Genomic DNA, 12,841 nt, shown 5'->3' with positions numbered 1-12,841 from the left:
GGGCGGGGGGGGGGATGGACGTGATGGCTGTCGTCACGTCGTCTTGTATGAGAGAAATTAGACGTGTTCTACGAGACCCAGCGGGCACGCTGAGACCAACCGGAAGCAACGAAAGGAAAGCACATCCCCCTCCAACAGACAAAGCGAGGTAGGGTGCGCTAGAGGAGGGGGGTGTCGGTGAGGGTCGGCTCCTGCGCAGCTGCGGCGGCGGAGCCAATCGCCGCGCGCAACCCGTCCTCGCGCGATTGTACAGTCGTACAGTCGTGACGTCGGCAGTTGCCATGGAGAGGCCCGCTAGCTGGGGGCCGCGAGCTGGCGCCAGGGGCGGCAGGGTCGGAGCGTGGCTTTGAAGCCGCTTCCGCTACCACCATGAGCGGCCGAAGTAGGGGTAAAAAGACCTCCCGCGCCAAAAGCCGGGGCAAAGGCCGCGGCAAAGCCCGGGTCCGCGCTGCTCCTGACGACGCCCCCCGCGACCCGGACCCGCCACAGTGCCAGAGGCTCGGGGAGGAAACCCAGGCGGCACAGGTGCAGGCTGGCGCGGGTTGGGGTGGCCTGGAAACCGCTGCGCCCGCGCCGTCCCGTCGGCCCGGGGAGGACGCTGCCTGCCGGCTCCCCCTGGACTGTGGCCTCGCGCTCCGGGCCCGAGCTGCGGGGGATCGCGGGCAGGCCGCGACCAGGCCCAGCCTGGGGAAGGCCACATCTCTCTCGGAGCGCCTAGCCGCAGACACTGTCTTCGTGGGAACCGCGGGAGCCGTGGGAAGGCCGAAAAACGGCCCCCGCGTTGGAAATCGGCGTGGCCCTGCCGGGAGGAAGGCCCCAGAAACCTGTAGCACAGCGGGGAGGGCGCCTCAGGCCATAGCTGGTGGGAAGCTGAAGAAGGGGGCCACAGGGGAGAATGTCTCCCTCCCTGTGGTAGAGGAAAAGAAGGTGGAGAAGGATGCAGGGTCAGGGCCCCTGGCGACAGATGGCAGCATGGATACGCTGGAGACCGTCCAGCTGAAGCTGGAGACCATGAACGCCCAGGCAGACAGGGCCTACCTTCGGCTGTCGCGGAAGTTTGGGCAGTTGCGACTGCATCACTTAGAGCGCAGGAACCTCCTCATCCAGAATATCCCGGGTTTCTGGGGGCAAGCTTTTCAGAACCACCCCCAGCTCTCGTCCTTTCTGAACAACCAAGATAAAGAGGTTCTCAGCTACTTGAACAGCTTGGAGGTGGAAGAGCTTGGCCTTGCCAGATTAGGCTACAAAATCAAGTTCTACTTTGGGCGCAACCCCTATTTCCAAAATAAGGTGCTCATCAAGGAATATGGGTGTGGTCCTTCGGGTCAGGTGGTGTCTCGTTCTACTCCAATCCAGTGGCTCCCAGGGCATGATCTCCAGTCCTTAAGCCAGGGGAACCCTGACAACAGCCGTAGCTTCTTTGGGTGGTTTGCAAACCACAGCTCCATTGAGTCTGACAAGATTGTGGAGATAATCAACGAAGAACTGTGGCCCAACCCCCTGCAGTACTACCTTATGAGTGAAGGGGCCCGTGCGGAGAAAGGAAAGGAGGGCAGACAAGGTCCAGCAAGGCAGCCAGTGGAGACCCCTGAGCCTGGGGCAAACAAGTCCAGCTGATCCTGCACTAGTCTCCCTACTACCTCCTGTTGGACCTGTGCCTAGCTAACCACTCGTGTTTGGCTGTCTGTGTTCTCTTCATGTTGGCCTCTGTGCACTGTATTCCTTTTGGACTTCAGTTACAAGAATATGGTATTTATGATCATGTTCTTTTGCCTCCTGGTGGCCTTCTTGCTTTTTCACATTAGTGTTACATGTTAAATGATCTCACCCCTCCTGTTTATATGTTAAGCACACATGCTTCAAATGTGTGCTGCCTTTGTCTACATTGCCTGGACCGTGTTCTTGGCTCTGGCCTTTCCCAGCCGTCTTTAACATGGACACTTATGAGTCATCTTCCAAGAGGACAGTGCATCCTCAAGCTCTGCTACTTCAGGGCCAGTGACTTGCTGAGCTTTGTGTTCATGCTGGCCACGCATGCCATCTATGGCCAGTTTTTCTGTTGCCACTGCAGAATGAAGCTAGTGCGCATGGTATTGGCCATCAGCCAAAACTGATTGTCCAAAGCCCTGGGGTCACCGGCTTAGTTGCCACCACCGACTGGATCTCTGACTTTGGCCAGGGGCCTCTGCTGCCCTGCTGGATATGCACAATAGCGCTTGACTGCTGGGCGTGGATGAGGTTAAGGGTGAGAAGCAGTATGCCATGTGTTCTGTACCATCATGTGTCTCTTCCTGCCTCTGGGCCATTCTATCGTTGAACATTCGTCAAGGTCTATACCATGCCCTGTCACTGTCAGGCCATTGAGACTTGTCTAGGTTGCTATTGGCCCCAGTTGGCCTCCTGGTCAATGAGGATCCCAAGAATTGCCTGTGGACCCAGGTCCCCTGCCAGTGCATGAGACACACACCTACCCTCCTTAGCCTTCCAGGAACCCTGCTGCCTGCCAGACTGACGGGTGGGTGTGTGGACATGTGCTCACTGTCATCGTGCCATGGCTCCAGGTGAGGGTGGGGACTGGACCCACGTACAATCTAGATACCTTTGTCAGCTCCACTTATCCCTTCCTAGCACATGACCAGAGTGCTATAGTGGGGTTGCTGGGGAAGCGGTACTCCTGATCTGTGGGCCTGTGTCTGCCTCATCGCACACCTCTACACCTTACTTGCCCTTCCTTCACTCCCTCTCTTCCTTCTTTCCTCCCTTCCTTTCCTGTCCTCCTCCTTCCTCCACTTCTCCCTTCCTTTCTTGTTTCAATATTACCACAGCTCAGAAAGAGAAAACGACTGAGAAACTAGGATTTTCTGCATACAGCTAGCAAGGCAGCTGGGATTTGCTGTGCACACTCACACACTGGGCTGACAGAGGGTAGAGGAAGCCAGAAAGCTAAGTGGGTCTGTGGTCAGACCTTGGTCCCGACTCCTGGGTTCACTCTGTAATTCTCAAGTTGAGAATTCTTTTCATGGCTACACATGTGTTAGAATTATAAGCCCTAAGGCAGCAGTGTTGTGGACTAGTGTTTACTCCAATTCTAACTTTTTTTTCTTTCTTGTTTTGTGCCCCTTAAGACCCAGGTACCTCATATTGTTTCCTCCTCTGTGGTAGCCTAGGGCCATCTGGCCCTCATTCTCCAGCTTTCTACTCTCAGCAGTCCTTTGCTCTCTTTACTTCTACCTTCAGATACCCTTAGGAGTAGGCTTCTGTCCTGGGGCATGAGGACAGGCTGGGCAGAATCTTCTGGATCTCCAAGGCTCATTTCCAGGGAGTATAAAACCTGAACTGGGCCCTCTTTCTCCTCCACATCCCTAAGGTTGGGGCAGTAGGACTGTAACTACACTTGCCCTCCCCCTAATCTCCCTTTCCTTACGGGAGATCTTGTTCTGAGTCCCCCAAGGGCTGGGGAGGCCTTGACTCAAATTTGTAGAGAGGGTGTGCAGGGGCGGGGGACTTGGAGCAAAAACACAGAGCAGGAATGAGCCTGGTGTGGAGGGGGCCTGGTGATGCTGGTAGAAATGGCTTGAGAAGCCTCAGGGAGAGATGCCTATCTCTCAGTGAGGGCAGGGACGGGGCGGGACCTTCCCCAGAGCAAGGAGGGGAGAATTAAAAGGGTCCTGGGCCGATATGATGCCTAGGTGAGGATTTGCCCACAGTTTTGTCCGATGATTATTTTATGATTAGTGGATTTTATACATCACAGAAACAAATCCAAAACAGAATAATGTTACTTTGGATGCTTTCTCTTTTGTTCTAGGTGTGGCCTTGCGTATGTGGAAGATTGATGCTCTATGCTGCTTATTTTGCCATAAGTAAAATCTTACCTCTTCCCCCATTTTTGCCTAATGGGAAGATGTAACTGTGTAGGTCTGCTTTTTTCTTTTCTTTCCTTCTTTTCTTTTCTTTTTTTTTTTTTTAACTTTTTGCTCTTTATTATGGACATTTTCAGACATGCACAGAAACGGAGAGGATGGTACCTGCACCCTGGTACCCATCACCTAGCTACGTCAATTATGATCAACCTGGTATCGTCCTCTCCCCACCTGTATTGTTGATGGAAAATCCGACACTGTGCCGATTCAACCTTGACTGGTCTGGGAGATCAGGACTCTCTTCTGGTGGTGATAGTGGTGGGGGTCACTGTCGTGATCACATCAGGTCTGCTTTTTGTTTTGAATGTTAACTAATGAAGTTCCAGAAATGGGCCTTAGAAGTGAAAGTCTTCGGGATAAACAGGGAGTCTCAAAAAGATATGAAAAGATGCTCCCTTTCCCCTGTATCCACAAAAGGAGAGAGAGAGAGACTGTTCTGTTGTAAATCTTTCGAAGACTGATACGATAAGGTGCTTATTTGAGACCCTTCACCAGAATATCAGTCTTTTTTGCCTGTGAAAGATGGAGACTTGTGTGACCATTAGAAATATCATCACCTTGTCCTGGTCTCATAATATAACTGGTCTTGGAAGTATAATTTGGAAATTGTTTCTGTGTTCTGAGAAAATAACCTCCCCAAAGCAATCAGTTACTGGTTGTCTTACTGGTAATTTGACACCTTGGTAATAATGCAATTATTCCTTTGTTCCTAAACAGTATAAATAGTTGTAAGCTTGCATGCATGATGGAAAAATAAAAGCCTGTATCTCTGTTATATTTTTTATTTTAAAAAAAGAATTGGAAGGTGAAGCTGAGCTAGGTAGTTGAGGGGATGTATACATTGGACTCCAAGAGTGATTCCTAGGTCTTAGGCCCTGGTGTGACAAGTTGCATAACAATATATAAAATTCTGATTCTCACGCCTTTAGCAGAGATTGAAATTCTGTTTTTGGTTCTGGGAGGAAGCCCGGTAGTTCTTGTTTTTAACGAGTTTTCCAGGTGATTTTAGTGGAAATCCAGTGTTTCTCAAATTTTAGAGTACCTCTGAATTGTGTGAGGAATCCTGTTAAAGTGTGAATTCTGATTCAGTTGTCCAGGCTGGAACCTGAGATTCTGCGTTTCTAACAAAATTCCAGGTGATGCCAGTGCTGGTGGTTTGTGAACTGTACTTTGAGTAACAAAGGAGGTGACGTTCAAGTCCCATTCAGACTAGAGCAGCAGTGCTCAGACTTCGTTGCACATTAGAATTATCTGGGAAACTTAAATATACTGCCAGAGCTCTGCACAAATGCCAACTAAATCAGAATGTGGGAAGGGGTTAGTCCAGGTGTAGGTGTTTTAGAAACATCCCACGTGATTGTGTTGTCTAGCCAGAGTTGAGAACTGGGGTCTCTGATGCTGTTCATAACACATATGTAAGAAGGTTAATTCTATTCATCAAGGGAAGCAGCAGCAGACAACAAAAGGCCACGAAAAGCTGCCCAGCAGAAAATAGTTGGAAAAAATTAGAAGTGGATTGTTAAATGACAAAAAATAAAATTGGTTTATATGATAAAGGGCTTGAATCAATGCACTTGCAGTGTTCAGAGCATAGTAGGTGTTCAAATATTGAATGAATGAATGAGTTTGAAACGCAGTTTATAGTCAGATGCCTCAGGGCTAGTCTGGTAATTAAATTTGCAAAGTAGGCCAGTTTCGTTTCATGAGGATGTACGCATCCGTTTGTTAGGGCTGCCATAATGACGTACCACCGACTGGCTGGCTTAACCAACAGGAACTGACTTGCTCTGTTTTGGAGGCTAGAAGTGTCGGATCAAAGTGTGGGCAGATTAGTTTCCTCTGAAGGCCCCTCTCCGGATTTGTAGATGGTCCTCTTCACTCTGTCTTCACATGGCCTTTCCTCTGTGCGAGCCTGGGAGCTATGGACGGAGGTGGAGATTGTGTGTGGCTGTTCTGCAGGGCTGGATTGTTTACTTGGGGGCGGTGCCAGCCTAGGGTGGCTACATCTTCAAAGGGCAGTGGGAGGAATCAGGATTTTTATGCAGAATCTCCCAATTTTGAATGTTTTCAACTAAAAAAAAAATTTAAACACCCAGAGCCTTGCTGTACGTGGCGTGCAAACAGGTATAGAGAGCAGCCTCGGATGCTCAGGTCTCGTCTTGGGATCCGTGCCGAGTCCTCTGGGGTTATGCCCTGGGAAGGGCTCTCTGCCCAGTTCGGCTCACACACTTGCTTCTTCAGAGGTGCGAAACCTTCACTCTGATCTGGGGTTCACTCCCTCCCCATGGGCTCCTTCCTTCATTGCCTCTTGTACGTGCCAGTCTCAGTTATAGAGTTAGAAATACAGCTATGAACAACTAGAACTTTGAATTCTGCCCCCCTCCTAGGTTTCAAGCTCTCAGGTTTTGCCGGGGGATTGTCAGTCAATCTGTCTTCCTGCCTAGGGCTGCTGAGTGCCTTAGATCCATATGGGAGCTAAAGGAAGCCTCTTCATCGTCTGACCTTTAGGTCAGAATTCACAGGGCACTTAGGTTTTTAATAACCTGGAAAGTGAGGACTCTTTGGAGTAGTTCTTATTAGGCTGAATCCCTGGCCCTTTTCTCAACTTCGAGTTTTATTACAAAAGGCCTTCTTTTGGTTTCTAAACTTGTTACGGGCTGGGCTTTTTTGGAAGTATGGGGGGTTTGATTATGCCATGGGTGAGGGAGGAGACAAAAATAGTCTTACTACTCATAGCTTATTGAAAGTTTTTATCAGCTTCGGACTGTCTATCCTTACACTTTGGGCTTCCTGTCTCTGGTCTTCTCCACGATTTGCAACAGGGCAGGGAGGCACACTGCTCCGGGGTGGCCTCACCTAAGGAGGAGACTTTGCCCTCATTTGTCCCTGTGAAAATTGTGGAAACTCCTTCTGCCCTCTCTCCCCTTGAGATCTGGGCCTCGGTGAGCCACTGTTACTGATGGGTGGGCCATGCCCCTCAGGGGTTGGGGCAGCAAAAAAAAAAAAAAAAAAAAAAAAAAAAAAACCAGGNTCTGTGGTTTTTATCTCTCTTTGTCCTTAGCATTTTCACTTCTGTTTTTGGAATCCTCTCCAACCGTATTTCATCATTCAGGGTACCAACTCACTTCTGCTGATTCATTTTCACCTGAAACTCTGACTTCGTGCTTCTGGACCCCGGATCCGCATTCTCTGGTCAGGTGTTCAGTTACATACTCTCTAAGGCTCAAACCTTGAATTGCTTCCTCCTCTCCCTGCCTCCTGTCAACTTGGTTCTCAGCTGAGCTTTGACAGATAAAGACAAACTAGCCTCTGTCTGCGTGACACTTGATGGTTCACAAAGCACAGTCACTTACATTATCTCAGTTGTAATAACTATCCGGTAGGATGTCTCAAAGAGGTTAAATGACTTGACCAAAACCACAGAAATAGTAAGCAGTAGAGCCAGAGCTCAAACTCAGGTCTGCCAATTCCAAACTCCATCCATACTTGTGATGGTAATGTGAGGCCCAAGCAGATACCTGGTACTATGAATCTAGACCCTTCTTTCCACAGAACCTCTAATTAAGCCATCACATAGTGTGTCAGAACCCTCAGCACTGGGGCGTCTGGGTGGTTCAGTCCATTAAGTGTCTGCCTTCAGCTCAGGTCATGATCTCAGGGTCTTGGGATCGAGTCCTCCAATGGGCTCCCTGCTGAGCAGGGAGCCTGCTTCTCTCTCTCCCTCTGCTGCTCCCCCTACTTGTGCTCTCTCGCTCTCAAATGGATAAAATCTTAAAAAAAAAAAAAAAAAAAGAAACTTCAGCACAGTGCACTGGTCAGTCAAAGCCCATCAGAGTTGGCTTGTGAGTGTGAACCTTCTTGACCGTCCCGAACTATAGCCTGCCTGCAGAGCTCGGTTAGAAGCAGGGCTGGCTAGGGCTGGGTGACCCAGAACGGTGGCTGAGGCTTCCTTTAACTGCTTTGTTCTAAAGTTAGGATCGGCTCAAAGTTTCAATGCCTGAAGATGAATGATTTGGAAAAAAGGAGGTAATTTTTTGCTTGCTTCAATATCTCCATGGTGTTAGGGCTCTGGTCCGCACCTGTGCTTCCTCGTCTCTTGGCTTTCCCCTCATGATTCCCCAAATGCACTTAAAGGCGGACAGGAAGGAGGACGGGGAGATCTTCTCACATGTCTCTTGATAGAGACAGCAAGTGAGAGAGGGAACACAAGCAGGGGGAGTGGGAAATGAAGAGGCAGGCTCCCAGCAGAGGAGCCTGATGCGGGGCTTGATCCCAGAATCCCGGGATCACGCCCTGAGCGAAAGGCAGACGCCTAACGACTGAGCCACCCAGGCGCTGCTCACATGTTTCTGTCTTTATCAGGGAAGAAAATCTGCCTGTAGTCCCTGCTGGATCTCAGGAGACCTGAGTCAGGTTCCTTGGGCCAGAAATGGGTCACACTCTTACACTCTATTTCAGGGAAACATAGCGCTGCCATCAAGGAATAAGGAGAGCTCAAGTGGTTAGAATGGAGGGGGGATGCTAGTCACCTGCAGGCTCCTCCTTTCTGGAGCGCTGTGGCTCTGCCACTGACACGCGCGTCACATAGTAGTTGGAAGCACCATGTGTGTGCACTGCCCCTGCCCCAGTGCTCCTGGGCACCTCTTTTGACAAGAAAGCTCTGCCTGTGCTTGGCATTCCGTATCTCATCTCCTCCATTACACGGTAAGTGCTCTTCCTGCTAGGCAATGCCTTTTTGGTTTTCCTGTCTCCCGTAGCACCTCGCTCAGGGTTCACTCAACATTTGATGCATGTGGTTTATAAATGCTACTTGGGCAAATGCAATAAGTCAGTAATCTTTCTAAAATGTAAATTTGATCATGTCAGTCACCTGTTCAAAACCTTCAGGAGTAAGGTCCAAAATCCTAAGAAGCTCATAACAGGCCTTCCATGATCTGACCCTACATGTTTTTTATTTCAAACTTTTTTATTATGAAAAATTCAATATACATAAAAGTTGACAAAGCACAATGATTACCCATGTACTATTTAAGTTCAATGATTTTTAACTTTGTGCCATATTTAGTCTCTCTGGGTATATGTTGTGCTGAACAGTTTGAAAATAAGTTGCTTGACCCTTCACCCCTAAATACTCAGTATGCATCTCATAAAAAAGGATTTTCTCCTGCGTAAACATAAGACCATCATCACACTGCAGGACAATTCCCAAACACTATCTAGCATCCAGTCCACATTTAGATTTCTCCATTGTTCCCAAGATTATCTTACAGTATTAGTTTTAAAATCAAGATTGAATAGTGTTCAGGCATTCATGTGGTGTTCTCTTCAATCTTTTTAAAACAAAAATAAACCCCTCACTTTTGTCCCCCCATGACATTGACTTTCTGAAGTAGTTAGGCCAGTTGTCTTACAGGATGTCCCAAATTCCGGATTTGTCTGATTGCATATTCCTGGTGTCAGTTAACTTTTTCCTCTGTCTCCTGTATTTCTTGTAAACTGAGGATGCAGATGGAATGCCTTTGGCAAGTGTACATAGAAGGGCTGGTACTTCACAATGTGTCACTTCTGAAGGCACAGTGACAGCTGGTCCCACTGTCATGCTGTTCGTTGGCTCACTTGGTTAAGATGGCGATCACCATATTTCTCTCTTCCAATTAGCAGGAAATCCCTGAAATTACTGTTAGGATACTGTTTCCTTAGACTTTCATCCCAGGGTTTTAGCAGCCATTGATGACATTTGCCCAAACCCGTTATTTCACTGTGGGTTACAAAATAGTGACTTTCTAATCTTGGCATTTCCTTTACATACGTTATCTGGTATTTTCCTTTGAGGAAGACCTTACCCTCATCATCTAGCAATGAACTATACTTCCTTCCGAAAGGCAGTGTAAATGCTTCATTTATTCCTTTTATTATCTAGTTTCAGAATCAGAAGTTGGTATAATAATTGCCTCTAGTGGTTTCAAATAAGGGCATGTTTTTCTTCTCTTTATCATCACTGTGACTTGTGGAGTTTTACTTATTTAGCGTTTTATGATCAATTACCGTCATTTTTCTGTTGGCTACTAAACTGACCCGCATTTTGCTATGAACTTTTACCAGACTCCTCTTGTCCTTGTCCCTGATTTACTCCCATTGCCCCCCGTGTGCTGTGCTGCAGCCAGTGTGAGTCAGTGTGAATCACTTCCGGGTCCCTGGATGCCCACTGTGCTCTTTCATACCCCGAATGTCTGCACGAGCTGTTTGTGTAGGAAGAAAGTGCTCGCAGCCTTTCTCAGATACGGCTCAGACATTCTTATACTGGGTCATAGTTTTTAATCTGAATTATTCTCTCCCTCCTCTTTATTTCCACAATATTTTGTCCACACTTCAATTTACAGTACCTAACATGGTGACTTGTTCTTGTCTGTTTGTCAGAGACTGTGGGATCCTTAAGGCCACAGAATAATAATGACAAGTAGTATGTCCTAATCATTTTTGTAATCTTATAGTTCAGGGACTTATGCATAGTAGGTGCTCACGAAGCCCTGAACAAGTAAGCAGATGAATGGCCCCTAAAGATTCCTCAAGGTGTCAGTGACAAACTACAGAGAGGCTGGAAGTGCCCAGAAGCAGAGAGTGGGACTAATTTCAAGTGAAGGAGAAGCATGAACTTAATACAAATAGGTTAAGGGTAGGGGGGGACTATCACCGGTACAAAGCCTCAGGCAAAAAACTTAGTGGTACCAAATTACTCTTGGAGCATATTGGAAATCAAGTAGGAAAATGGAAGTGAGCAGGGAAGCAAAAGAATAATGTTGGAAATGTACCACGTATGGTGTGCTCTAGTAATGTTCCACACATGAGTCTGTAATCAAAAGCAAGAAAAGGAGAAGCCAATGTGATTCTGCCAATGACTTTTTATCACTTTTTTTTTTTTTAAGATTTTGTTTATTTATTTGACAGAGAGCACAGACAGGGGGAGCAGGAGAGGGAGAAGCAGACTCCCCACTGAGCAGGGAGCCCGATGTGGGGCTCGATTCCAGGACCCTGGGATCATGACCTGAGCTGAAGGCAGACATTTAACCGACTGAGCCACCCAGACACCCCTTTCTCTCTTTATATATGGGTATGTACACATAGTGTGGGCTCTCCTAAGAGGTCCCACGAATTCAAAGGACTTAAAAAAATTGGGTTAGAACAAAGACGATCTGTAAAAGAGGGATATCACTGAAAAGCAAGCTGGACAAGTTAAAGCAGCAGACTGAAACCCAGTGAAGGATCTAGCAGAAAGTTAGCTTAAGCTTCAATAGGAAATAGCCTAAGTCCAGGATCGTTGGGCAAGCATGGTCATCAAAGCCCGCTGTTGTTTGCCTGGCGGTGTGGCACCAGACACTTCATGAGAAAATTCGGAACACTTAGGGGGAGAAAGGTATGGGACAAGGCCTTTGCAACCTAGTAACATTCTGGAGAAGATTACGCTCACAGAGCAGACTGTTCCTCAGGAAGGGAGGGTGTAGGGCCTTGCTGTGTCATGGAGAGAGCTCTTCAGGTCTGCCCTGAGGCCCCAGCTCTCTGTCAGTGCCACCACTGGCTTACGGAACGTTTATTCATGTAGCTAGCACTGATGTGGGGAACACTGTGCTCCCGCCCATTTATGCGGCATTCCCTCAGCAAGAGGCCTTCTCTGACTCCCTGATAAAACGGTACTCCCACCTCCACTATTCACTCTGTTCGTTCTCGCAGTTCCTCTTCCTTCACAGGATTTGTCACAATTTATGACTATGGTTTTGTCTTTGAGTTTGTTTCTTCCTCTCTACTATAAACTCTCAAGGATCTTTGTTCATTGCTGAGTCCCGGGTACATACACGTGGACAAATATTTTGGTCTGGTGGAAGTGTTAGTCTTATGAGCCATGGTCTATGAAGATGGTAGGTTGGATGGGCCATATCTTGGAGTTGTCCTATGGCAGAAGCTGTCTCTTCCTAAGTGTGCATTGAGACTCGAAGAATCCATTTTGTGGAGCTCATACCATATGCTGGGCACAGTGCTAGGCACATTTAAACACATCATCACAACAATTCTATTATTATCCTCATTTTCCAGATGAGGGAAAGAGCCCAAGAGAGTTTCGGTAACTTGTGTGATGTTATGTCAGTTGTAATTCCTGGAGCTGAGAATGGAGCACCCCGACCACTGTTCTGCCCTGCCTCTCAGGCTGGGGTTTGCAGTTTGAGTTGGTGAGTGGGACTAACATTGTCTCCTGCCTTCAGAAGAGGGAGGAGGGTGTGTGGCTGAAGATAGACTTCAAGCTCTTTGGGGGGTAGGTATCGCTGTGCCCACTCACCAGGGAGTGGGAGCGTGTGTGTGTGTGTGTGCGTGTGTGTGTGTGTATGGGGGGCCACATCTGCGTGTGTGCCCAGGGAGGGCATAAGAGTGGCCAACAAGCTAGCTTTGGAATATAGCCTGTAGACCTGTAGACTGCATGCTGCTTGTCCACAGGCCCACAGTGCCCGGAGGCTGCCAGGGCCTGTGTGCTCACTCGGATCCCTGCCCACGGAGCGGTGGAGTCCATATTTTGAAGACTCCCAGCTGTGGGTAGCTTGTGGGAAACAGACTCTCTTGGCTTGCAGCAGCTCAGAAGGAGTAGGCCTCTATTAAGGCCCTGAGCAGATGGTATGACAGGGAGGCTAAGTCACAGAAGGCACCAGGCTCAACAAAAGGCCATCGCAACTACTAGATGAGGGGATTTGTTTGTGTAGAGGCAACACAGAGAGGCCTGCAGGTCATAAACTGTTCTTTGAGCTTCAGCCTCCCACATAGGCAGCTGTCCCTATCTCTTCTCTGGTCTCCAAATAAGAACGATGGTGACAAGTCATTCTTTCTTGACATTCCATAGGGGTATTTCCTTATTCCCAAAAAACTCACTGAACCTTCTA

General features: G+C 48.1%; 1 protein-coding gene across 6 annotated transcripts; it reads left to right on the top strand.

Moving 5' to 3' along the window:
• The first annotated feature begins 217 nt into the window (after window positions 1–217).
• On the top strand, window positions 218–5,479 carry TSPYL5 (TSPY like 5). Of its 6 annotated transcripts, none has more exons than XM_034668352.1 (3): window positions 218–1,290; window positions 3,809–3,914; window positions 4,001–5,479. In XM_034668352.1, the coding sequence occupies exons 1-2, from the start codon at window positions 370–372 to the stop codon at window positions 3,908–3,910; spliced, it is 1,023 nt and encodes a 340-aa protein (XP_034524243.1). In that variant the 5' UTR covers window positions 218–369; the 3' UTR covers window positions 3,911–3,914; window positions 4,001–5,479. The 6 variants fall into 6 exon arrangements, with proteins under 6 accessions (XP_034524243.1, XP_034524239.1, XP_034524241.1 ...); XM_034668348.1 differs by having other exon boundaries at window positions 218–2,561; XM_034668350.1 differs by lacking the exon at window positions 3,809–3,914.
• Window positions 5,480–12,841: the final 7,362 nt, after the last annotated feature.

The sequence above is a fragment of the Ailuropoda melanoleuca genome, chromosome 9, assembly GCF_002007445.2.
Source record: "Ailuropoda melanoleuca isolate Jingjing chromosome 9, ASM200744v2, whole genome shotgun sequence".
Lineage (NCBI taxonomy): Eukaryota > Metazoa > Chordata > Mammalia > Carnivora > Ursidae > Ailuropoda > Ailuropoda melanoleuca.
The sequence above is the reverse complement of the archived record's forward strand: the minus strand, read 5'-3'. Positions and strand labels throughout refer to the sequence as shown.